The sequence below is a fragment of the Sorex fumeus genome, unplaced genomic scaffold (assembly GCF_029834395.1).
Source record: "Sorex fumeus unplaced genomic scaffold, SorFum_2.1 ptg000048l, whole genome shotgun sequence".
NCBI lineage: Eukaryota > Metazoa > Chordata > Mammalia > Eulipotyphla > Soricidae > Sorex > Sorex fumeus.
Genome location: NW_026606105.1, coordinates 5,964,144 through 5,991,852, shown reverse-complemented (window position 1 = coordinate 5,991,852; position 27,709 = coordinate 5,964,144). Strand labels below are relative to the sequence as shown.

At 39.3% G+C, this 27,709-nt stretch overlaps 1 protein-coding gene across 1 annotated transcript in view; it reads left to right on the top strand.

Annotated features, from left to right (window-relative positions):
- MGAM (maltase-glucoamylase) overlaps positions 1 to 27,709 on the top strand; it is a 271,108-nt gene that overhangs the window by 40,967 nt on the left and 202,432 nt on the right. The window contains 17 exon segments of the mRNA XM_056123959.1: positions 1,748 to 1,902; positions 5,234 to 5,402; positions 5,651 to 5,747; positions 6,560 to 6,672; positions 8,091 to 8,216; positions 9,746 to 9,874; positions 10,211 to 10,321; positions 10,627 to 10,689; positions 14,589 to 14,723; positions 15,336 to 15,420; positions 16,200 to 16,338; positions 17,118 to 17,251; positions 17,548 to 17,582; positions 17,678 to 17,794; positions 22,284 to 22,432; positions 23,023 to 23,107; positions 24,122 to 24,178. Coding sequence (XP_055979934.1) covers positions 1,748 to 1,902; positions 5,234 to 5,402; positions 5,651 to 5,747; positions 6,560 to 6,672; positions 8,091 to 8,216; positions 9,746 to 9,874; positions 10,211 to 10,321; positions 10,627 to 10,689; positions 14,589 to 14,723; positions 15,336 to 15,420; positions 16,200 to 16,338; positions 17,118 to 17,251; positions 17,548 to 17,582; positions 17,678 to 17,794; positions 22,284 to 22,432; positions 23,023 to 23,107; positions 24,122 to 24,178 — 1,899 coding nt within the window.

The following is a 27,709-nucleotide window of genomic DNA, read 5'->3' as shown; positions in this document are numbered from 1 at the left end:
AACAGTGTAGTGATCTTTTGGTTTCTAGGAATAAAATATAATACCGATGGACTATCTTTACATCTATTTTTCTGCAAAATTATTTTTCAGAGGCAGATATTTGTCCTTTCATCTTTACGTTTCTGAACTCTGGCATAGCGTATGTTAGATAGTTAGCATTCAGATGTTTATTGAGAGAGTGAGGGAATGAATGAAGGAAGCCAATGTAGCTTGCCTAAAAGGTTCTCATAATCTCATACTAAACTGTACTGGTTTCTTTTACAACATCTCATCAAGGATGATGCTCTTTCAATTAGCCATAAAGGTGATCATCATAGTGCTGAGACAGGGGAGGATTGAACTGGGCCTGAAATAAATAAATTTGCCTAAATTCCTTGCTGTGCTTCTTCTCCACTGTTTAGTCTGACTATATAGTAGCTCTCTCCACAATGTTTTCCTCTTTCTAATCTATTTTAATTCTCTGTGTCTTTGCATGTGTTTTTCTATGTGTTCTTTTTTTCTTTATTTAGTTAATGGTTGGAAGTTTTTTATACTCGGCCTATATTTTCCCCTCTAAACTGTCCCTGTTACCTAGATATAGCAGGAGACATTTTCTTCCCTCAGTCCATAGAGTCCTATGTGGTGGTCCTTTTCATTTTCTTTTTTTTTCTTTTTAAAAAAATTTTTAAAAATGTATTTATTGAATCACTGTGGGAAAAGTTACAAAGCTTTCAGGTTTAAGTCTCGGTCATGCAATGATCAAACACATTTCCCTTCACCAGTAATTATTTTTCAACACCAAGAACCCCAATACACTCCCCCTCCCACCCCTCCCAATGCCTGTGAGGCAGATGAATTCTAGTTAGCATTCTATCTACTTTGATTAGATTGTTTCGACAAAAGATGCACCATTATTGTTTAGAGTTTACACCCCAAAATCGGACCTGCTGAAAAGGCATTGCAAAATAATTTGTTTTCTACACCTGGTTACAAGAACCAAATGATGTCGCGCAGCCACGAGTTTGGATTTCTGATATTTTACTTATTAAGCCTGGAAGTATTTCTGCCGAGGGCAAGATAATTATGAGATTGGTTTCTGTGGCTCTGGAGCCATGGAGCCCTGGATTAACGCACAGTCCATTCACTTTTCTGCTGCAAGCTTCCGGGCTCTGCATTAAGTCCTTGTGCTTCTGGAGCCATGGCCATGCCGGAGAGCCGCTCGTGGGTGGCAACCCATGACCTCAGTAGGGCATGAAGGACGAGCCAGGAACGCCCCCCTTCCCATGTCCTTTTCATTTTCTTTTGGTGATCATTCTCTTCTTAAAGACAACATCTTCTTCAGTTTAGTAGTATGGCAAGCAGAAATAGAACGGATACATAATGAATCAATTTAGCAAGGGCAGTAATTTTTCTAATCAAAGTAGAGTTAATGTTTTTGGAGGGTATTCTTTTTTTTCAGTTTGGAAATTTTCAGGTATTTGTATATACTTGTGCATTTAAATACGATGCACTGAAAACATATTCATATATACATAAGCACCAACTAACCAGTATCAAAATGATTGTATTTCCATATTAATACATTCCTTAGAAATAAAATGCAATAGATTTGAATCATGTTAATTCTGATATTATTCTTTGGCATGTCAATAAAATCCAAATGAGCATGAAGGTAAGGCCTTCAGACTTTGTCAAAAAGGTCAAAATTCTATGAACGGTAGTTTTCAAAAGTACTGTTCTCACCTACAGTCTATTTCCTCTATTCTAGATTTATGATCCCAACAACAAACGCTATGAAGTCCCAGTTCCTCTCAACTTACCCAATACTCCATCCAGCACCCCTGAAGGTAGACTTTATGAAGTCGAAATTGCAGACAATCCATTTGGGATTTTAATTATTCGGAAGAGCACAGGCACCACCATGCAAGTATCTCCATGTCTGGTTTTGGAATTGGTGTTGATTAATTGTCTTTCTACATTCATGTCACTGCAGGTCATATTCTGAGTCAAAACATCACATCGTCCATCCTTTTATATCAATTCTTTTTGTCAAGAAATGTTCAGCCCACTAAGTGTAATTACCAAGGCAGTAGCAGAGACCTGGGGCTTCATTTAAGATATGTTGTAGAAGGTGGTTGTAGAAAATGAGTTCTCTCTTCTCATGACCAAAGAAAATGTAATTAGCAAGTAACAAATATAAACTCAAAATCTGCACAATGGAGTTTAAAATTGTGCAGCTACTATGTAGGAAAAAAACCTGGTGACCCTAGGATGCTATACTTTTGATGCTATGTTTAAAATAAACCTCTTTAAGGAAGTGACATTAAAATAGACCTGCTCAAATGAATGATTTTGTGTTTTGGAGGCAGATGCCAAGAAATTAATCACTGGGTCATATGAAAGTCATATATATATATATATAATGTTGATACCTATATGTATTTTTTGAGAAGTCTCCATACTATTTTCCACAGAGGCATTGGCACCAATAGTGAATGGTCACGGTCACGGTCCTCCCGTTGTTCATCGATTTTCTCGAGCGGGCCCAGTAACGTCTCCATTGTGAGACTTTGTTGTTACTGTGTTTGGCATATCGAATACGTCACGGGTAGCTTGCCAGGCTCTGCCGTGTGGGCGAGATACTCTCAGTAGCTTGCCGGGCTCTCTGAGAGGGGCGGAGGAATCAAACTCGGGTCGGCCATGTTGGCTGCTTGTAATGCAAATGCCCTACCTCTGTGAAGATTCCTTTTTCACTGCATCCCAGCCAACACTGATTGTTTCCATTTTTTTTATGTATACCATTTTCCATACTGTTAAATGGTATCTCATTGAAATTCTAATTTGTATTACACCAGTAAATTACAATAAACATGCTTTAATTATGCCTGGTGGCATGGTTGGCCATATGTCCCTTTGGGGGAAGTATTGGTTTATCTCCTTTTCCAATATTTTGATGTATCTTCTTTTTTGATGGGCCTTATTTTTTTGTTGTTGTTGAGCATTGGAGTGCTTGATGTAGTGTGGATATTAGTCTTTTATCTGATGTACGGTGTAGAACTGTTTTCTCCCACTTATGGGAGTGGTTTTTACTTTTGACCCTGTCAAACTTGTAATTTGATGTAGTACCCATTTTTGTTATTTTTGCTAATGGAGTCTAAAAAATGACTTCATATTTGGAGAATTCTGCAGATATTTTTCCTTCACTTGTTTTATGAATTACTAACATTTTCATTCAACTTTGAATGAATTTTTGTGTATGATCCAGTATCATTGCTGCACTGAGTGTAATAACTAGGATTTAAAACGATTTACATATCCAATGACAGATAAATGAATGAATATAGAGTATATCATGTTAGGTCAAATAACTCAAATAAGTCAGAGAGGAAGGGCAGTATCAGATCTCAATCACCTTTGGTATGCAGAGCAAACCACAGCAAAAGACAGGGAGTGGACAGTATCTAACACTGACAAACACCTAGCCTTGGATTACAGGACTGAGATTACGTAGTTGATGTCCGGGAAGGGGTTGTAGGAGAATGAAGAGATAGACAGGAATTAATGTATGAATATTGGTGGGGGGTCTTGGGTACTTTGTTGGTGGTGAGGTTTGATAAATGTTAACACTATTGTAGACCTCATACCTAAGTATAATCAAATTAATGTTAATAACGATCACGTTCATCCTGTTTTTCATCGATTCCCTCGAGCAGGCACCAGTAACGTCTCCTTCATCCTAGCCCTGAGATTTTAAAAAGTGCCATATTCAAAGCTCTTTCAGGGTTAGGAGAATGAGACCCATCATTGTTACTGATATTTGTCATATTGGGTACGCCACGGGGAGTTTGCCAAACTCTACCGTGTGGGCAAGTTACATTCATTTGCCTGCCAAGTTGTCCAAACTAAGAATGAGATAAAAAAAAAAAAGATGTCACGCAGCCATAAATGCATTCATGAGCTTCCCGGAGCTAGGTTTTATAGTCTCTGGGTCTTGGCCGTTTATGGTATTACATGGCGCTGGGGGGCCATGTTAATAACATTGTTATAGCAATGTTAATATATGACTTAGATAAGAACAAGGCTCCACTACATGGTGATCTAGGAGAAGGGTTGGTAAACTTGAGATAAACGTATTAGTAAGTGCCCAGAACCAAAGACAGGAGCAAAGCCAGCATGAAAAGAGGGACAGAAGTCCAATCTATTTGAGCTAAATTATGAATAAGGAACTTATGTGATGGGAAGTGGAGCTGGGAATTGTGTGATTCATGTGATCAATGAAAAAAAATCACTAAGGACTATAAACCAGGGAGTCATAGAGAAGATGCGCATCATTTAATTTTTGACTTCTGTCACTCTCAGTAATGCTCAGGACTGGCTTAGACATGGTTCTGTGTGCCAGGATCGCTCTGGCCATATTTTGGGGTGCATATGTGGTGCTGGGAATTGAACTAGGGTTGGTTATGTGCAAGGCCTTAATGTTTATACTGTCTCTCTAGCCCTAGAGAAGTCTCTTTAAAAATATCTTCCTAGGGGAGCAAGAGCAGTTCTTTGAGTGGAAAGGAGTGCCAGCAATCAAAGATGTGTAATAAGACTTGATGTTCTGAAGGGAGAACTGAAAAGAACTAGCAGTCAAGGAAAATAAAGCAAAGGCTGTCATTGTCACTGTCACTGTCACTGTCCTCCCATTATTCATCGATTTGCTCAAGCGGGCCCAGTAACATCTCCATTGGAGACTTTGTTGTTACTGTGTTTTGCATATCGAATACATCACGGGTAGCTTGCCAGGCTCTGCCGTGAGGGCGAGATACTCTCGGTAGCTTGCCGAGCTCTCTGAGAGGGGCGGAGGAATCAAACTCGGGTCAGTCATGTTGGCTGCATGCAAGGTAAACGCCCTACAGCTGTGCTATTGCTCCAGCCTAGTTCCTGTATTTTTAGCCAGAACAATTATTATTATTATTATTATTATTATTATTAGGGGATTGGGGGCTACACCTGGTGATATTCAGGGTTCACTCCTTTCTCTGTGCTCAGAAATTACTCTTATGTATCCTCAGGGGACATTGGGGACAAAAGCAATCAAATTCAGGTTGGTCACAGGACAACTATGATTATTTTTATCAAATAGGCTTCCCTCCCCCTGTATTTTGAATAGGAGGAGAGAACCAAAAGTCTGATTGTCCTTGGAAAGTTAACTGCTCAAAATCAATAGAATGACTTTTTCCTAAATATGCCCTTTTTTTGGTGTGTGTTGCAGATGGGACTCCCGCGTCCTTGGCTTCACTTTCAATGACATGTTCATTCGTATCTCCACGCGCCTCCCCTCCACCTATCTCTATGGCTTTGGGGAGAATGAGCACACGTCTTTCCGAAGAGACTTGAACTGGCGCACCTGGGGGATGTTTTCCCGAGACGAACCCCCTGGGGTAAGAGCAGAGCCTCTGGCATCCCGTGACTTGGCTTCTCTTCACCCACATAGAATTTCCTTCATGCTCTGTCTTCCAATACTCCACTTGGAAGGTCATGTTCTGCTTATAGACATGTGGGACAATTTTTAGACTCCTTTGCTTATTATTTATTTCACATAAGTCTAGATATAACTACTCTTGTGATTTTGTTGTTTCTCTCCCTGGCACAGTCCCTTCTAACCAACTATCTCACATGACTCTCTTAGTACCTGAAGAATTCTTATGGTGTCCAACCCTACTACATGGCCATGGAGGAGGAGGGCAATGCCCACGGGGTGCTCCTGCTAAACAGCAATGCCATGGGTAAGAGAATGCCAGCATCTCCCCCTTGTTTTTTGGGAAGAAATCCTTCTTGAGGAATTTTAGTGTGTGTTTAATCTAGATGCTCCCTGCAGACAAAATTATTATCTTCTGGGCAGTTATTATTGTTATTTTTCTTTCTGGATAATCTTTCTATTTATTTCTATTCAGTAACATGCAACAACAAAAACCAGCCCAACTTTTACTTGGCTAAAATTACAAAAACAGGGATAGCAAAACTAAGTGAACACTTACAAACCCAAAGGACTTTAGATCCAGTGAGAGATGTTGGTGTATTTTGAATTACTGGTGAAACTGTGGGTTAGAGTGCGTACTCTGAGGGACTTATGGGATGAAGAAAATTTGTATGGTATATTGAGAAAAGGGAGGAAAATCAGGAAGTGGTGTGTGAAAAACATACACATGAAAACTGGGGACATCTAAAGTTCTCTAGCTGATCAATTGTATTCTATTATGTCAGCTTCTTGATTTTGGCAATACAGGATGGTTATGTAAGAGGAAAATTTTCTAAGACTTAAGTTATTCTAAGTTACAATAATAATATAAAATGAGCTGGCTTATCAGACATATTCAATAAAACACAGCAATGGGGAAAATCCAGGTAGGACCATGTTACTGACTTTTCAACTCTGTGTAGGTATAATAAAAATACTTCCTCTTAGTATTACATATAATACATGTAATACTTAGTATTACATGTAATACTAAGGAAGTGGGAGAACATAGAATGAATTCAAGGGGAATCCCACACCTTGAAACTTTCTAACCCAGTTGGTACTTTCCTATAATTTCAGATGTGACATTCCAGCCCATGCCAGCTGTAACATATCGTACCATAGGAGGAATTCTGGACTTTTATGTGGTCTTGGGGCCCACTCCAGAACTTGTCACTCAGCAATACACTGAGGTAAGTTTTAGTTTAATTGATTACCATGTGTTTAGATAATATTTTATGAGTGCCCACACCCATATTCATTAGTACAGCTCTCAAATAGTAACTGGAATTGTTGATGTTTCTGAGATACAGGTTTATAGATCAAGCAACACAGCAACAATAAGTGAAATCCAAATAAACATCCAGTTCTTATCATCTCAAAGCCTCTGAGAGTGGCATAAATAGTAGTAATGACATTGGTTGTGGAGGCCATAAAAATAGTGATGGTGATTGTGGTGGTAGATGTGATAATGAGGAATGATGGTGATGATGATGATGGTTGTGGTGACTGTCACAATGATGGAAGCAGTGGTTAAGATTCTGGCCATGATGTAGTAATGGTGATGGTGTTAGGGCTGATAGAAGTGGCAGTAACGAAAGATTTGATTGGTGACTCTGTTGGTCATAGTGACCATGACAGCTGTCTTGGTGGCAGCAGTAACTTATATGTAAAACCTATGGAATATCTCTGAGATATTTGCTGAATATCAGAACATTTTTTCACTTATTTCATCATCCTCCAAACCAGTATGAATCAAATACTGTTATTATCTCTAACTGTGGGAGAAGAAACTAAATGTATATAAAGGATAGTTAAATTTTTCTGAGTCATATTAGCCAACAGGATGGAGCCTGTTTGTAACCCAGGCCCTTTGGCGTTTAGATTCTGTTATTAGCTAATATGTTAGGATGCTCCTAGATATCAGAATCAGACCGTATTTCTCCTAAATTCTACAGAGTGTAATCAAGCCTAGTAGGATGCTTTCTCCCAGATGAGAGGAGCTTTGCACACTTAATTTCTCTCTAGAATTAAATTTGTTGACTCTCAGACTTGGGGCACTTTTTAAAAAAATTTATTTATTTATTTATTTATTTTTTATTAGTGAAACACCATGAGGTACAGTTGTAGACTTACAAATTTTTGTGCTTGGATTTCAGTTATACAATGATCAAGTACCCATCCCTCCACAAGTGCCCATTCTCCACCCCCACCAATCCCAGTATCCCTCCCACCCACCATCCCCCCATCCTGCCCTGCCTCTGTGGCAGGGAACTCCCTTTTGTTTTCTCTCTCCTTTTGGGTGCTGTGGTTTGCAAAAGAGGCATTGGGTGGCAATCTTGTTCGTTCTATAGTCTACTTTCAGCAAGCATCTCCCATCCTGGGCGGATCTTCCCAGCACCGTTTATTTGGTACTCCCTTCTCTATCAGAGCTGTCTTTGCCCCTAGAGTGTGCAGCTGGCCTCCAAGCCATGGACTGAACCTCCTGGTATTTATCACAGCTATTCTTGGGTGTTATTCTTGGGGCAATTTTAAAGTGCCCCTTTTCTTTTGTTTTCCTTAATACAGACCTTCCCGTTTAATTACTAATATGGTTTATTTATTTTTCTAGCTAGTTGGTCGCCCAGTGATGGTTCCTTACTGGTCCTTGGGATTTCAGCTCTGCCGTTATGGATACCAGAATGATTCAGAGATTGCCGATTTGTATGATAGAATGGTGGCTGCCCAGATCCCCTATGTAAGTTCTTAATCTGTGGTGTGCTAGCTCTGAAACCTCCTAAGAGCCAGTACTGGATTCATTCGTTTGATTGGGAAGGGAGCTAGTCAATCAAGTTGCAAAGATCTTTCTCACATAATACCATGAAGAACTCACCCCAATCCAGCATTTCTGGGAGATTACTGTCCCCATCTAGATTCATGTGATTCACCAAGGGAGGGACCCTTATAGCCAACCAAGGGTTCTTTTTTTGTTTTCTTTTAAAGAATATTCTTTTATTTTTTTATTTTTTTTTTGCTGGGGTGTATTTTATTTTTAATTGGAAATATTCAGAATTATAAAAAGAGGTATGTATTCAGCGTTTACTCACCAGAAAAATTCTTTTTTTTTTATTTATTGAATCACTGTGGGAAAGGTTACAAAGCTTTCAGGTTTATGTCTCAGTCATGCAAATATCAAACACATTTCCCTTTACCAATACCAATACTTTACCAATACTTAATACTTATTTTTTACCATGAAGAACCCCAATAAAACCCCACCCCCCACCCCTCCCCGTCCCTGTGAGGCAGATGAATTCTAGTTAACACTCTATAAAGAATATTCTTTTAATTGAATCACAGTGAAATACACAGTCACAAATTTGTCCATGATTGGATTTCAGTCATATAATGTTCCAACACCCGTCCCCTTCACCAGTGTGCATTTCCCACTACCAATTGTCCCAGTTTTCCTACCACCCCACTCCTGTCTCTCTGGAAACTACTTCTATTTCTCTCTTTTTCTCTCTCTCTTTCTCTCTCTCTGTCTCTCTCATTTTGGCCATTCTGGTTTGCAACACAGATACTGAAAGTTTATCCCTTTACCAACTTCAACACTCATTTCCTGCCCAGAGTGATCATTTCCAACAACCAAGGGTTCTTTTGTACTATGTCATACCTCCACATCTCTTAAATTGCCTCAAAAATCATTTAGTTATGAACAATCTTGGTGCCATAAGAACAGAAGATTTCCCCAATAGTACTTTTGTTTATTACACGAACAAAACCAGGGCCAAATCCAGTACATCACAGTGGTTATAGGTAAAATCTTTTTGAGAACTTCGGCCACTGTTCCCTGAAGTCTGAGCTGATCCAGAGTCTAATGTAGGGATCTCTTTGGAAGAAGCACCTATGGAAACACACTCTTTTCTTCTCTTGTGCATCTGAAAACAGGTTTTGATCATAAGAAAACTGATCCTTTTAACCATCGGCCATTACAAGGCAGTTTATCATTCATTGTTTTCTTTTATTTTTATCATATCCCTAGCAGATAGGTCTTATCACTATATTTTTCTATTTTGTTGATTTATTCTTGCCCCCACTTCATTTTATGACAATAAACTAGAAAATTGGATGAATTTCCTAGACTACAACTTAACAAATAACAAAACTAGAGTTTTAAAGAAAGAAGCCACTTGACACATTATCACTTGGTGGAGGGGGGTTTTCACCTAGAATCGGGATGTTTAAGCCAGCAGTCTCAGTTTCTTGTGCATTTCCCCTCCCCAGGATGTGCAATACTCTGACATTGACTACATGGAGCGACAGCTGGACTTCACCCTCAACCCCAAGTTTAAGGGCTTCCCAGAGCTGATTAATCGCATAAAGAACGATGGGATGCGAATCATCCTCATTCTGGTCAGTGCCCATGGGAACATGAGGAGTTGCCTTAGGAAAGCCCATGGGGATTGGTGGAGAATGCTTTATCTTCTGCTTCTTTTGAACAGAGATTCCTAGGTCTAATGGACTGTGAAGAAGGAATATTGATACATTGGCTGTGGGAGTGGGGGTAACACACTTAAATAGTGCAGAATTGGAGTGAAAGCCAAGGCTACCTTAATAAAAAATATGTATGTGTCCATTTACGCATATTCATAGGGTCCAAGGGGAGGCAATGCCTTCTCTTTTGAGTCATCTTCTGAGCAATTCTCCATCTTTGGCTTTTCTCTCCTCACCTGTGTGAATTCATTTCAGGATCCAGCCATTTCTGGCAATGAGACTCAGCCCTATCCTGCATTTGAGTTGGGGAAAGAGAATGATGTTTTCATCAAGGATCCAAGTGATGGAAGCATTGTCTGGGGAAAGGTATAACCATTGTTGATTTCTGAACCTTTGCTGGGGTGTTGGTACTAGTGTGAGCGGGTGGTTTCTTGGATTTTCCCATTGCAGTTTTGAGTCAGATGTAGTAACTTTCTCGATCAGTGTTTATCAGCATGGTTAAGAATTTTTAAAGAACTGCATACATCATGGTGTCTACTTTTCCCCCAAATCAATCTTACCTGAAAATAAAAATGTATCACTCCTAGGACCACGATGTACAGTTTCTTAGGAGATACTGGGGTGAGAGAAATTACCTAGTGCTTTGCTTCTGAACATTTTTCTTTTCATAGGTCTGGCCTGATTTACCCGGTGTTGTTATAAACAGTTCTCTAGACTGGGATACTCAAGTGAAGGTAAAGGGTTCTTGGTGGGCATGAGAAATTCAGGGTTGTCATCAAGATTCAATCTTATTTAGTTTGCTGAATTTTTTGCCTTGGATGTGTGGGTATAGTGAGGGAATAACCTCAGGGAGCCTGTCTTGTATGTCTCCCTAGGTAACAATTATTTTACATCATCTTTTTTGTTTCTAATTGGGAGGTGGGTATTACTACCCTCAGTTTAGTGACTCAGAGATGACATGACTTGTTCATGGTTTCAAGTAACAGAGGGAATTTAAAATTCAAGGTTGTCAGATTCAAAGATGCATGAAATTGCCCCTGGGTAATACGTCCAAAAAGGGCTGGAGCAATAGCACAGCGGACAGGATGTTTGCCTTGTACTTGGCCGACCTGGCCAACCCAAGTTCGATTCCTCTGCCCCTCTCGGAGAGCCCGGCAAGCTGCCTAGAGTATCTCGCCTGCATGGCAAAGCCAGGCAAGCTCCCTGTGATGTATTCTATATGCCAAGCACAGTAACAACAAGTCTCACAATGTTACTGGTGCCCACTCCAGCAAATCGAAGAACAATGGGAGGACAGTGACAGTGACAATACCTCCAAAAACTATTGTCTTCTACCAGATTTAGTAGGTTTCTTGCTGCTGTGTTTTGTTGTTTTTTCACCCCTGCTCCCATCTTCAGGGCTTGGGTCTTCTCTGCACATCTTTCTTTCTTGAACAGGCTCTTCCCTATTCACTCATTACCACCACACTCCTCTTCCTTCGGTTTCTCTACTTTGTTCTTTGTTCCAGTGCTAGTCTATGTTGAAACTTGCTCCCAATCGAGAACAAGTTCTTACTTATAATTGATCTCAGAGAAGGATTCTAGGGAGAATACCTCGCTTCATGTTCCCTGTTTTTCCATAGAAGATCACTTTAGTTGGGCTGGAGCGATAGCACAACAGTAGGGCATTTGCCTTGCACGCAGCCAACATGGCCGACTCGAGTTTGATTCCTCCGCCCCTCTCAGAGAGCCCGCCAAGCTACTGAGAGTATCTCGCCCGCAGGGCAGAGCCTCGCAAGCTACCTGTGATATACTCAATATGCCAAACACAGTAACAACAAGTCTCATGATGGAGATGTTACTGGGCCCACTTGAGCAAATCGATGAACAACGGGAGGACCGTGACCATGATCACTTTAGTTTAGGTGGCAAGCCATATGCACACAGGAATCTGCCAGATCAGAGAAGTTCCAAGCCATGTACCCCTTGATTTTTATTTACTTTTTAAAAATATCACTGCCTCCAGCTTAATTGAAGTATAATTGACTAATAAAATTATGAAGTAAATAATAGAGATATTTTATATGCATGCACATGCACATATATATTAAAATAATGATAATAGGTTTATTATATACCATCACCTTATATAGTTACCCATTGGATGTGTATTTGTTGAGCATGGTTAAGATATATGTTTTACATGTACAACATCAGCAATAACTGTCACATCATTATATATTATATCCTAAACACTTATGTATCTTCTTTTGGGGGGAGCACACCAAGTGGTACCCAGAGTTACTTATGACTTTGCACTCAGAAATTACTCCTGTCAGTCTTCATGAAATCATATGGGATATGGGGGATTGAACTCATTAGTATACATGCAGGTGGGCTGCATGCAAGGAAAGTCTTATCCTCTGTACTATCACAAAAAGAAAAGATTCATTTGTTTGTTTGAGGGCTATGCCTGGCAGTGATCAGGGCTTTTTTTTTTCCTGACTCTGACCTCAGGGATCACTCCTGGTGGTATTGGGCAACCAAAGTGGCCCCAGGGATCTAACCCTAGTCAGCGGCTTGCAAGGCAAATGTTGTACCTGTGGTATCATCACTCCATTGTGTGTTCTGGTACCCTTACGCTAAAGATCAATTGACTATCTCTGTACATTAATTTCTGGGATTAAATTTTGTTTCATTGGTTTGTGTATCTGTTTTCATGCCAGATCCTAGGCTTTTAAATCACTTGACTGGGAAAGAGATTCCGTCACCAATAAAAGAATGTGCTATCGCTATTGAACCCTACAAATTATTTATTTATTTATTTACATTTATTTATTGGATCATTTTTAGAAAAGTTACAAAACTTTCAGGTTTAAGTCTCTGTCATACAATGATCAAACACCCATCCCTTCACCAGTGCATATTTTCCACCACCAAGAACCCATCCCCTATGCCTGTGAGGCAGATGATTTCCACTTAACTCTATCTCTACTTTGATTACATTCATTATTCTGACAAAAGATGCACCATTATTATTTGGAATTTTCTGCCAACAATCAGATCTGCTGAAAAGGCATTGTGAAATAATTTGTTTTGTATTGCTGGTTATGAGAACCACATGATGTTTGGATTTCTGATATTTTACTAATATTTTGGATTTCTGGCATTTTACTAATTAAGTCTGGAGGGATTTCTGCCAAAAGCCGCAGAGTTCTGAGATTGGTTTGTGTGCCTCTAGGTCAATGGTTGTGTCGGAGAGCCGCTCATGGGGGGCAACTCGTGGACTCGGCAGGGGAGAAAGGACATGCCAGTTTTGCCCCCAATCCCGTGAGGTGGCAGTTGCCCCATCACTACCGGCTCATTCCTGACTGTCCAATAAGCTCTGAGGTGGCGGCCACTCTGCTTTGGGTGAGGGGGGGGAGGAGAAGGTGGAAGAGACAGACACCCTTTCCCTCCTGTGGCGAGGGAGGCACAGCACAGTCGCTTAATGCATAGTCCATTTACATTTCTGCTGAAAGCTCCTGAGTTTTGAATTAGGTCCATGTGCCTCTGGGGCCATGCTAGAGAGCCGCTCATTGGGGGGCAACTCTGAACCCCACAATTTATTATACATTAGTAGCATTTATTTTGTCTGGTTTCGCTGGTCAAACAGAACCAGTGGAATAAGGCATAAGGTCCTTGCTCTTTTTGTATTGGTTAAGGATAACTTCCAAGTTAAAATGAAGATATGAATAATTTATTCATTATTTAGGGATGATCAGTCAATGGTGAGGAAGGCTAAAACTTCTTCTTACCTTCTCCCAATTACTAGATTCACAATTAAGTTTTCAATTTATTCTGAAGCTACAGAAAACACAGGTGGATATTAGTTAAATAGTCTAGTCTAATACAATTCAGTCTCCCTCTTTCTCAGTGGTAAGGAGACAGGAGACGAAGACAATCAGGCTCTTGCTTTCCAATCTGTAGACTGAGCAGCAGATGTCTCTCCTTCCCAGACTGTGTCTCTCCAGCCCATTCTACATGTCAAAGGAATGCTGAGGACACTGCAGGGGAGAGTTGAGGGTTGAACATTTAATACAAAAGACAGTGAATTCACAGTGTTGGAAGTCTAATGGCTGCTTTCCAAATGCTAGGAAACCATTTAAATTATGCTTTTTCCCCCTTCATCCTCATTGTAGCACTGTAGCACTGTACATTGTTCATCGATTTGCTCGAGCAGGCACCAGTAACTTCTCCATTGTGAGACTTGTTGTTACTTAATTTGGCATATCAAATATGCCAGGTAGCTTGCCAGGCTTTGCCATGAGGGCAGAATACTCTCAGTAGCTTGCCGGGCTCTCCGAGAGGGCAGAGGAATTGAAGCTTGGTTGACCGCATGCAAGGCAAATGCTCTACCCTCTATGCTATCAGTCCGGCCCATGCTATCTCATTGTAATAGGAATAAACTCAAATTATTTAGGCTTTGCACTGTTATGTTTTATTTTCTTTTGATAATCCATAGTTAAAGACTTTGCCTGAGTTTTCAGTAAATGCCTATTGCTGCCCAATAGACTTGATTAGAATAAATTATATCTAATTATTATATTAAATTACTACTTAATTATTAATTTTTTTGATTATGATTAAATTCTATTTTGTTTTTATGTGACAGCTGTACCGAGCTCATGCAGCTTTCCCAGACTTTTTCCGAACTTCAGCTATAAACTGGTGGAAGAATGAGTTGAAAGAATTACACACCAATACCCGGGAACCCGAAAAGAGCCTGAAGTATGATGGCATATGGATTGTAAGTGTGTGTTTTGCTTGTGCACACACAGATGGCATGTTTATTTCTGTGTGTCTAAGCAGCTGTATGGCTGAACTTTAATCTCCTAGTAGTGATCATTAAGAAAGACTTTGTATATATCAGATGCAATTGGTCCACTTGGTAGTAAATCCCACTGTGATTACCAAAAATTTTTTGCAATAGAGTGTTCTCACATACTCAAACAAGAAGTTTTACAAATAAAAATTTCTCTCTCTAGATATTACAGTTCATTTTCAGCTAGATTGGGTGCATTTCCCTGGGTTTGTATTCAGGGTTTTATGACACAGTGAATTATTTCATTCACCACTTCCTTGCCTCTGAATTGACAGCATATAAATCATTTTCAAAAGTAAAATAAGGGGCTGGAGTGATAGCACAATGGGTAGGGTATTTGCCTTGCATGTAGCCAACCCCGATTCGATTCCCAGCATCCCATATAGTCCCCCGAGCACCGCCAGGAGTAATTCCTGAGTCTATGAGCCAGGAGTAACTCCTGTGCATTGCCGGGTGTGACCCAAAAAGCAAAAAAAAAAAAAAAAAAAAAAAAAAAAAAAAAAAAAAAAGTAAAATAAACCTGTTTGACATTTCTAGGATATGAATGAACCCTCCAGCTTTGTGAATGGGGCAGTTGAAGGCTGCAAAAATCCCACTCTGAACCGACCTCCCTATATGCCACGTAAGCATCCTGGGTACTCTCTGTTAGCAGAGTAATGGCTCTCAGGAGTGCCCCATGCAAGAGTCCAGCAGTCAGGGGCTTTTCCTGATCACTAGCACACATTCTCACTAGTGTTTTTATTGGTGGGAGGAGGATGTCATAGCCAAATAGACTTCAAGTACTTTACCCACTTGGGTCCATGAAAATTACTGGCTCCACCGAATGAATTCCTCAAATTTGTTCAGAAAGCTAGATCTAATTCAGACATGTCAATTCCTTTATGATTAATTTTTGGGTCACTAACTGGGGAATGTGATTGCTTCCCCATCTATCATGACAACATGGACATTGGAGTCACACTTATTGTCATACCTCTGTTATAGAACATCATTGTACAATACTTATATGACGTGCAGTAGAATGCTTGAGCTTATCTAAATTAGGAGGCTTAATATGTTTATGGAATCATGTTTTTTGTAATTTATATGTAATATATATGTAATTTATATATAGTGTGTAATATATATGTAATTTATATGTAATAATGTACATCAGAGAAGCTTAGATTGGAGGCTGTTAGTCACCAGGTTTGGTCACTGCGTGTTCTACCTTGTGGCCCCACCCTCACCCTGGAGGATTGATATTGAAACACTCTGTGGGTGTCATTGCAGCTCAGAGATGAGTGTACCCTCATTCCCCTTGGGAGGAGAGAGACCCCTACAGTGGCAAAGAGGCCTTGATGAGAAGCTGGGGTGAATAGCATCTGGGTAGCTTTCCCATCTCTGCATCTCTTGTTTCAGATCTGGAAACCAGAGACAGAGGTCTAAGCAGCAAGACCCTGTGCATGGAGAGTGTGCAGATCCTGGAAGATGGCACCAAAGTACAACACTACAATGTGCATAACCTATATGGGTGGTCCCAGACCAGACCTACCTACGAGTGAGTTGTCATCTCCCTTCTTCTGTCGTACAACCTGCAGTGATTGCCCATGGCCGATGACACCACTGACTTTCCTTTTCAATCCCCCTTACAAGGGCTAATAAGACTTTTACAACAGGGTCACAGCTCACATTTATTAAACAAGTACTTGCTAGCATGAAGCCAGAGCCCGTGGAGGCTGATCTAAACAAGGCATTGTCCTGCTAGTAAGAAACTCAGAAGCAGGACAGAGGTTTACCATTGTACATTTGATGAAAACTAATGAGCTTTCACAGAAAAAGGAGGCAGAGGACTGGATAGCTCTCTCCTTTATTTCTAAGGTGACCTCTCTCTCTAACACACATTTCAATCATTCTTATTGGACATCCAACTGATACTTTTCTGAATTAATACTGTGGTATTTTGTGTATTCATTAGGATAAGTAACAAAATTTATCCTAGAGAAAGCCTTATACAGAGTCATTCTGACTACATAATGCTAGGTGTTGAGTAAATAAATAGCAATAGAAACTTCTCTAAATTGACCCAAAGAGTTTATTCCATGGTGATTTTCTTTCTTTTTGCTAAATAGTGTAAATTACTCTGTTAAAGCATGTCCGTTCATCATCTGGACTCAGTCAGCTGGAATTCTATCATGATTTCCATTTCTGTTTTCTCTCTAATAACATAGTGGCAATTGGTCACCATACTGTAGGCCTGGAAAATCTGGAAAGAAAACCTCTGTGGCCTTTTCTCGCCTGCTCTGGCTCACAATCATCTCCTTCATTCTCTCCAACCAGAGGTGTGCAGGAAGTGACTGGAGAGCGAGGGATTGTCGTCACCCGCTCCACGTACCCATCTTCTGGTCGCTGGGCAGGACACTGGCTGGGAGACAACACTTCTGGGTGGGACCAGTTGAAGAAATCTATCATTGGTGTGTGGGCATGTTCCCAGGGTCTCTGCTTGCTGGTGTGGGGAGGGTGGGTGGTGATGGGGAGGCATGGAGATAGGTTTCCTGATAAAAATCTGAGAAAAGGCTGGGAAGAAAGCTCAATGGGCTGAAGCACCTGCTCTGCAATCTGGTACTGCATGGTCCCCTGAGCTCTGCTGGGATCAACTTTCACACATGGAGACCCTGAGCCCTGGCCTGAAAACAAAAACAAAAATGATCTAAGTGAGGAGGAGGCAGGTGCCAATCATGGTATCTGACACAGTGTGCTCTCATTACAGGCATGATGGAGTTTAGCCTCTTCGGCATATCCTATGTAAGTGTCCCTGGCACCACTCTAAATCATCAGGTAAATGGTGACATCTTTCAAAAGCCATTAACAGCCACATTTTCTTCCATTCTTTTTTTCAGACAGGAGCAGATATTTGTGGGTTCTTTCGAGATGCTGAATATGAGATGTGTGCTCGCTGGATGCAGCTGGGGGCCTTTTACCCCTTCTCGAGGAACCATAACACCATTGGGACCAGGGTAGGATATTTGCTCTTAGTTCAAAAGTTATGCATGGACATGAAAATAGTCTCCAGTTCTGAGCTACAATTCATGAAAGCTGTGATCCCTGGAGACACCATAAAAACAACTAAATCCTTATGCTGAAACCATATAATATCTACCCTCCTAGAAAATTTCAAATAAATGCCACGGTATTGTTAACTTTAGTCACTATGCCACATGCTAGATTACCAGAATATATGAAATTTACAACAGTAAATTTATGCCCTTTGGCCACTTCGGGGAAGTGGCCAAAGGGCATAAACTTATATCTTATAACCACCAATCTGCAATTTGTTTTCATGTGTTCTACTCCACCCCTCTCGGAGAGCCCGGCAAGCTACCGAGAGTATCCGATATGCCAAACACAGTAACAACAAAGTCTCCAATGGAGACGTTACTGGGCCCGCTCGAGCAAATCGACGATCAATGGGAGGGCCTTTACCTTTTACCTTTTACGTATAAATGACATGATACAGTAGATAGTATTGATCTTTCTGTCTGACATATTTCATTTTGCATGATGAAATCAGATCCATCTATGTTGTTGAAAGTGATAGGAGTTCTTTATTCATGGCTAAGTAATATTCCATAAACTATACATATTCATGAGTCCTGTCATATATTTAATAGGCAAAAAAGGTAAAGGCCCTCCCATTGTTCATCAATTTGCTCAAGCGGGACCAGTAATGTCTCCATTGGAGACTTTGTTGTTACTGTGTTTGGCATATCGAATATGTCACGGGGAGTTTGCCAGGCTCTGCTGTGCAGGCGAGAAACTCTCGGTAGCTTGCCGGGCTCTCCAAGAGGGGCGGAGGAATCGAACTTGGGTTGGTCATGTTGGCTGCGTGCAAGGCAAACGCCCTAGGGCTGTGCTATCACTCCAGCCTGCTATCGCTCCAGCCGTATATTTAATATTAATTTATTTTATATCTCCATATAGACACACATATATACAGACACAAACTCACAAGTGGTACAAGTGGTATTGCTATATCATATGGCAGTTCCTTTTTCAACTTTGAATAAAAACATACCATTTAACACAGAAGCTGTAAATTAAGATCAGTGCTGCATACAGATTTCCCCTTCTTTCACTTCTTAGCTAAAACTTGTTATTTTTTAGCTTTTGGATATCATCCGTTCTAACAGGTATTTGATAATATGCCGTGGTGGTTTTATTTGTATTTCTCTCATTTTGGTAATATTTAGCATCTATACGTATATACTTTTTGTCCAATTATATGTCATCTATGAAAACTAAGTATCAATAACAGTATGAACTAAAGAATTAATAAACATGAGAAAATAGAAGTTACAGAAACATCTTAAAAATATAAACATAATATTAAAAAGTTTATAGATGAACATATAGATGATTCAATTTAAAAAGTTTATAAAATGCACCAAAAGTGGTTCTAAAAAACTTTTTTAGTGATAAATTACTAATGTCATTAACAACAACAGCAAGAACAAAATTTTTGCTTTCCCTCTCACCATGGCCTGGTTCGAGATGGAAAGCCTTGTCCTGGGACCCTGAGGGCCTCTCCTTGCCAAAACACAGTCCCTAGATCAGGAAGCTGCATCGACTGAATCAGCTCTAATTCTCCAAACCCCAAACGGCACAGACACTTTAGTGTCTGCAAGAAATTATTACTGAACACATCTTCCTTCATATTGAAGCCAGTGGTTGCAACAGCTTTATTTCATTGATCATTTGCAATTGAAAAATCTCGAAGGGTCTCTAACTTTTCAGTTAAGGTAACTAAAAACAGCAAGATAGCTGAGATTAAAGCAAGTTGAATAAAGGAACTAAGGATAAGGACAGAAATAAAGAAAATAGACCATAAAAGTAATAGAGAAGATTAAATAAAACTCAGAGCTGATTTTTCAAAAAGATACGGAAAAATTGACAAACATCTAGTTGGACGTCCTAAAATCTGAAGACCCCAAAAACAATATAATAAATAAAATAAATAAGGAAAATGATAAATAAATAAGAAGATCTTGCATATAACACCAAATAATACAAGAAATCATGAGATTCTTCTATTATTAATTGTATACTAACATATTTAGACAACCTACAAGACACAAAGAAATTTCTAGGCATACTAAACAAACAAGCCTAGAGAGATTGAGTCATGAAGAAATAAAAATATGAACAGGACAGCAATGAATAAAGACATTGTTTCAATAGTCAAAAAAATTCCCCCCCCCCAAAAAAATCCAGGACTAAGTGGTCTCCTTGGTGAATTTTATCAAACATTTTAAGAACTAATGACAATTATTTTAAAACTTCTGAAAATTGACATGTACTAAACATTACCAATGTTCATTTTATAGGAACATTACCTTGATACTAACTCTGGTTTTCCATTATAAATTATAAATTATGGACATTATAATGAAAGAAAATTGCACATCAATATACCTGATAAATAAAGAGTTAAAACTGAACAAAATAATAGCACAGTAAGAATGAGGTGCCTGGGCAAGACAGATAGTACAGGGATTAAGGCACTTGCCTTGCATGAGACAGTTCCAGACAGATTTCCAGCAATGTGTATGGCTCCCTGCCCACTGCCAGGAATGATCACTGAGCACTACTAGGTGTAGACTAATAAATAAATAAATAAATAAAAATAGAATTCTTTGTCTTTATTAAGTATAATTTAAACCTTGGCATACAAAGGTGGTTCAATATATGCAAACAAATTAATGTGATACTCCACATTAACAGAATGAAAGATAAAAATTATATCATAATTTCAATAGGTGCAGAGAAAATTTATGACAAGAACAACATCCTTTTATGATAAAAACTCTTAACAAAAAATTTTTTTTACTCAGTTTGTTTCACTCATTAGAAGGATTCTATCCTACATTATACAGACTTTGACACACACGTGTTATATTCAACAGTGAAACATTGAAAACCTGTTTAATATCAGGGACAGGTCAAAGGTTTTATTAATATCACTCCTAATTTACATAGTAGTTGAAGTCCTAATCAGAACAATCAATCAGGCAAGAACACGATATAAATGGTATACAAAAATAATGGAAGACGTAAAATAATCTCTTGATAATTTAATGATCTTACATATAAAAAACCCCTATAGGTGGTACAACAACTATCAAAGCTAATAAATTTTCAGAAATTATATTTTATTCACAATGAAATATCTGAAGAGGTAAAAAAAGCAATCTCATTTATAATGCATCAAAAAGCAACAAAATATTTAGGAATACATGTAATTGAGATGGTGAAAGACTCGTTTACTGAAAACTATAACATTGATGAAAGAAGTTTAACAAAAACAAATGGCAATACCTTCCTTGCTTATGGATTAGTAGAATTAATAATGTTAAAATAACCAAGCAATTTAAAGCCATTCAGAGAGCTAATTTCTATAAAAATTCACATGAAATTTCTTAAAGTTGTAACAAAGAAAATCTCTGAAGAATGGTTTGGAACTATAAAATACTTTCTATAATCAAAACAATCGTGAGAAAGAACAAAGTTAAAAATATTATGTATCTTTATTGCAGAACTATAATAAACCTTACATTATGATACTGGAGTTAAAAATAGACACATAAGAGAGCCTAGAAAAAAACCTTTGGATATACTGAAAACTAACACTTCACAGTAGATCCAGAAATTCTCAATGTAGAAAACATGGCATATTTAATATGAGATGTTAAAAAAAAACTAAGCAATCAACACATAGCCAAATGAATTGGTCTCTGATTATGAGTACTAACATCACCTCTAACAAAAATAAACTAAATATAATACCAGAAACTAGAAAGATTATAGAAGAAAAGAAATATTAAAACAGATCTCAGAAAAAAAGAGAGAGGAAGCTTCCTGATTCTGTTCTTGGCATTGACAATTTTAGATATGACATTAAGACAAAAATTATTAGCAAAAATAACAAGCAGGACAATGTCAAACAGAAAACTTTCCATGGATCAAAGGAAACAACAAAATGAAAAGATAATCTTTTGGAATTGGAGAAAATATATGCAAGCCATGTATTGGATGGGGAGACAATATTCAGATATATGTAATACAATGTGGTGGAAATAGACAATTTTCATTTAAAGATGGGCATAAGAACTGAATGGATGAATTTCTAAAGCAGACATACAAATAATCATCAGGTACACTGGCTGGTACTCATGCTTCAGTGAATACAATTGTCATTGTTTTTTTTTAAATGTTATTCTTCCTGTTTTCTATCTGCAGATAGTTTATTAGCTGCCGTTGGATAGTTTCAGTAAAAATGTCACTTTGGTCTATTAAAAATATTCTGTCTCATCTATAATTATCATTGCTTTAGTTGTTTTTCATCATCATTTGGAATAAATAATTAGTGAACTTCTTAATTCTCCCCCCACCCCCTATTCACCCCCTCCACCTCATCCCACCAATGCTAGCACTTTTTTATTTTTTCAGAATCAAGACCCTGTGTCCTGGGATAAAGAATTTGAGGATCTCTCCAGAAATGTCCTGAACATCAGATACACCTTGTTGCCATATCTCTATACCCTGATGCACCTGGCCAACACAGAGGGCGTTACTGTTGTGCGACCTCTACTCCATGAGTGAGTATCTCACTGGGGTCCCAATGAAATTTGCATTCTTTGTGGTTCCAATTGAGGAAGCCATGCTTTCAAATCAAAAGGAAACTGTGATTGCCTTTGTCATAGCTTTCTGGGCAGAGCCCATGCTTCACCACTCTTTCAGCAGAGTATAAATTATGCCTTGGGTCTTCGATAAAAGGCTAGATTTAATCTCTTTTTCTCTGAAAGAGTAAATTATAACACGAAATATTTTCTTTCGAGTTTTTATATCAGGAAACCCATCTGTTTTTCTTTTTGTGTCAGCTCAGTTCATCTCAGGTCATAAAAGAAGGCATTTAGGAAAATCTGTAAGGATGAAGGCCATATTTGCACATGAAATGTGTTCAGGTTGAGGAAGGTGGAGATATCTATGGTGATAACATATATAAATTCAGCCATGTCTGGAGCTGCAACACATGCCTTGTAGATAGTGAGTAATGTGTCCAGTCAAAAAGTAATGGATAATATAATATATGAGGCAGTCAAGTCTAAACAGGAGGGGTTTCTTTAAGGTCTTTTGTTGGGATTCTGCTGGAGGATCCTAATAGAGGTAATGTGTCTTCTCTTTCCAGGTTTGTGTCGGACAGGAAAACTTGGGACATAGACAGTCAGTTCCTGCTGGGTCCAGCTTTCCTGGTCAGCCCTGTTCTGGAACCTGTAAGTATGAGGTCCTCTGGCAATAGAGGGATCCCGAGGCAGGTAAATTGGGCAAGAAGAACTGTTCTAGTAGGGATCCTTATTCTACTATGTCACCTCCTCTCCCTCTGAGCTGAAGTCCTTCACTTGGTGTTATGGTCCTTTGCATCCCTAGCATTTAAATAAGTGCAACAAATCTGATTGACTAGACAATCCAGAAGGGGAAAAAGACATCTTCTATATTTAAAAACACAATCATCTCTTTAATTGAAATCAGCAGTATAGGTCATGTGGGTGTAGAACTATGAAGAATTTGTTGCCATAATCTACTATCATAAAAACAAAACTTTGATTAGAGGTGCAGATAGTCTTGTTCGCTACTACTTCTCTTCCTGCTGTCAGAGGATTTGGGGTACCCCCTCCTTTACTTTGGTGGTGATTGTATTTCTGACTAAAATGCTAGTTAATTATATCCTCCCAAAATTTATTACACTACTAATAATTTCTGAAGTATGTTTTGTTTGTTTGCTTGACTGTGGGTCATATCTCGTGATGCTCAGGGCTTACTCTTGACTCTTTGCTTAGGAATCATTTCTTGGGTTTGTTTTTAAAACCAATATGTGGTATCATATTTTGAACTAGGGTTGAACGTGTGCAAGGCAAGCACCTCAATACCTCAACTTTCTATCTGGTACTGTAAAGTCCTGACATAAACACCATAAAACTGGGGTTGCCTTGATCCCAGCCTCAAGTTTTATCTTTAGAGAGGGCACAGGATAAGTTAAAGAGCAAGTATAATGCTCTTCTATGTCAAGGCTATGTCCCAATAGATTTTATGGAAATGGCCATGTTAAGGTAGGCAGATCTTTTCCCATTTGAGAAGGGGAAAGGCAGAAGAATCTCCCCCAATATTATTGATTTCTAGAGCTCTGAGATGGGTGTCATTTCTCTTTGATCCATCTTTTATGCAAATTGGTTACTCTGCTCTGGATAACTAACATAGCCCACTGTCCATGCCTCTGTGTTTTATTTTAGAACACTAGAACTGTCAATGCATATTTTCCTGATGCCCGCTGGTATGATTACCACACGGTAAGTTTTTCTGATTGTGTGTGCAACCTGGGAAAACAGAAGTGTGCTCAAATGTCAGATAAAATTCTGACTGCATAGGAGCTAGAGAGATAGTGTTGAGCTTAACTTGCATGAGGTTGCCCTAGTTTCCACCCTCAGCACCCCATATATTCTCGTGAACCCAGCCAAGAAGGATCCTTGGCATAGAACCAGGAGATCCATGATTATTTTTTTCTCCTTTAAAACAGTCAAATGCACTCCACTATCAAACCTGACTGGCATCTGGTTTTGTAAGTAACGTTTTATTGGAATTCACTGTAGGCATTTTTTTTAACTTATCGACAATAATTGCGTTCCCAATTCGACAACAGAGTTCTTTGGTTACATCAGAAATTAGCTGGAGCATAATTTTTAAATTTAGTGATTCTTACATGGCGTTTTACATTCAAAGTTTATTAATCCCTGTTACAGAGGATACACAAACTGATGCAACTTATTACTGAAATGTATGGGATCATGTGAAAGGAACAGAGCAATTATCTAAAAACATTGTAGAAAAATAAACCTCCATGTAGACATTTATAGAAAAATAGATGCAGGCAGACTAGGTAAAAAATGAAGACATTTGGGGAGTTGGGTATTATTGAAAAGGTATCCTGAAAGATAGATGGATGTTTAAAAAGTTCACTAGGAAAGTCAAAGTACCTTCACCCATAAAAATACAAACATACAGAAGGTCAAACAGTAGAAAACGGAAAGCAAAATTAATCATTTTTGAGCACCAAGAGATACCACTTCCCACCGCAAGAATGTCCATCAAAAAATGATAAAAAAATAAATGATGGACAGGTTTAGGGAAGAAATGCCCAGCAAACTGCAGGTGGGAATATAAGTAGCTATAGTCATTATGGAGAATAGATCTTGAAGAAAAGAATACAACTACCCTCTGATTCAGTTAATTACTCTTTGTAGAGAACTTTGCTTGTCCCGGTTGATCTTGGTGAACATAGATACAATAAAATCTATTTTTGCTCATCCTCTCTTATTTCATCATGTAATACATTAAGTAGTTTGAGTGGTTTGTGCCCTTCATTTAAAAGAGAGGAGACATAGAACTAATCCAATTTGTCTTATTCATTAACAATTTTTATGACATTAAGAGCAGACTATGTATATGAATTAAGGGTTTTCATTGGGTAGTTTTCTTGGTTACAGCATAGAACATAAGTTAGGGTTTTAAAATAGTGTTTTAATCCAGTAACTCCACTACCCAGCCGCCGCCACGCTCCAGGATGTTTTCCAGACACATCATAAGACACTTAATACCCATCTTTCAGGATTGCTGCGCCATATTTGATAGGGTTCAAATACGATTTGAACCATGGGAACACCTACAAGGGCAATTAGAGGCCGCCCCAATTCCTCTTGGAGAGACTGGCAAGCTACCGAGAGTATTCCTCCCACACGGCAGAGCCTGGCAAGCTATCCGTTGTGTATTTGATATGCCAAAACCAGCAATTACAATGGGTCTCATTCCCCTGACCCTGAAGGAGTAACTGATTTGGCAGCGTTGAGAAGGATGAGGAAGGAGCAGCTGATAAAATCTCAAGGCTGAACTAGGCTGCCAAAATGAAGAAAGACAAAAATGATTGTCTGTACTTTCAATGCATGTATGGTGGTATCTGATGCATCCATCGAGGACCTGATGGTACAAGCACGAAAGATCAAGTATGACATCATTGATCTGACCGAGACAAGAAGGCATCAATCACATCACACCGTTTTTGACACTGGAGAAGAACTATTCCTCAGAACATGCAACACAGGAGGCGTCGGAGGCATTGGTGTCCTTGTCAACACGAACTTGGCCATGATCATTGATTCATTCCAATGCCTAACAACCCGAATGGGACGATTACACTTGAATAGATGTGGCTCACTGCCGGCAGTTTCTATCTTTGTCGTCTATGTATCAACATCCAATTATGATGAAGAAGAATTTGAGAAGTTCTACATGGAGCTGGAGAAGTTCTATATAGAAGACCACACCTTCTACAAGATCATTGTTGGTAATTTTAATGCCAAGATAGGATCAAGAAGATCAGCCGAAGAACTCCACATTGGGACCCATGGTCTAGAATGGAACGAACAGAGTGAGAGACTGTCTAAATTCATCCTGTCAACCAAGACCATCCATGGTAACTCACAGTTCCGGAAGGCCAAATATAAAAAATTGGACATGGGAGTCTCCCAGTGGACGGTTCCACAATGAAATTGACCACATCATATTCAATTGACGGTTTTGCCTGACTGATAGCACTGTTGTCCCAAAATTTCAAACTGGATCGAACCACCATCTCCTTCATGCAGAATTTTACTTCACAGAGTGGGGAGAAAGGGCTGCAAAGTTTAAGAGGAGAACTCCCAGAATGACCAGCAAGTGGGAGCTCTTTGGCACTATTGCTGCAACATGGGAAGATGCTGTCACTGACAACACTTATGAAGAATACAATCGACTAGTTCAGCACCTCCATGATTATGCGAGGAACACCAAGAGAGAGATAGGCACAAAAAATGCCTATCTTCGAAAACTCTTGAGCTTATTCACCAACCTGGTTTGGCGCATGCCTCAGGCAACCACAAGTGGATGTCCAAGCTTGCAAAGCAGTGCAGAGATGTGATAAAGGAAGACCTCAAAGACCTCAAAGAGAGAAGAGCAGCAGTGCTGGTAGATGTGGCAGAAGTCGGGAAAAGCATTCACAAAGCCCGCCTGTCCTTAGCCAATTACAAGACCAAGATGACTGTCCTCTGACGTCCTGATGGATCTTTCACATCTTCCAGAAGGGCAATGGAGAAGATTATCCATGACTTCTACTCAGATCTCTTTGATAACCACATCCACCTGTTCACATACCAAATTCCGCAGGATAGATATGTTGTTCCCAACGTTCTCCCTTCCAAAATCTGACACGTCATTTCTTTCAGTAAAGAAATGCACAGCACCTGGCTCAGACAAGGTCAGACCTGAACACCTGAAGAACCTGAAGAAGCACTCATCAATACACTGGTTCGGCTCTTCACATGCTACCTGTCTGAATGCAAGATTCTGAACCAATGGAAAACCAGCAGGACTGTACTACTGTACTAGAAGGGAGACATCCACAACATCAGCAACTATCGCCCCATCTTCTGCCATCTACAAGTTGTTCATTTGAATCATCCTAAATAGAATAGGCAGAACACTAGATGAAGGACAACCATACAAGCAAGCTGGGTTCCAAAAAGGATTCAACACAATCAACCATATATATATACTGTGACCAAGCTCATTGAGTTTTTGCCAGAGTTCAAGATGCTGCTCTGTCCAATGTTCATCGATTTAAAGAAGGCCTTTGATTCTGTTGAGACTGAAGTGATCATTGAAGTCCTAGCCAAACAGGGTGTTTAACCTAAGTACATCAGATCTTCTGTGAGCTGTATTATGGATTCACCACCAGGATCTCACCATTCTACAAGAAAGTGCTCATGGATGTTAAGAGAGGAGTTCGGCAG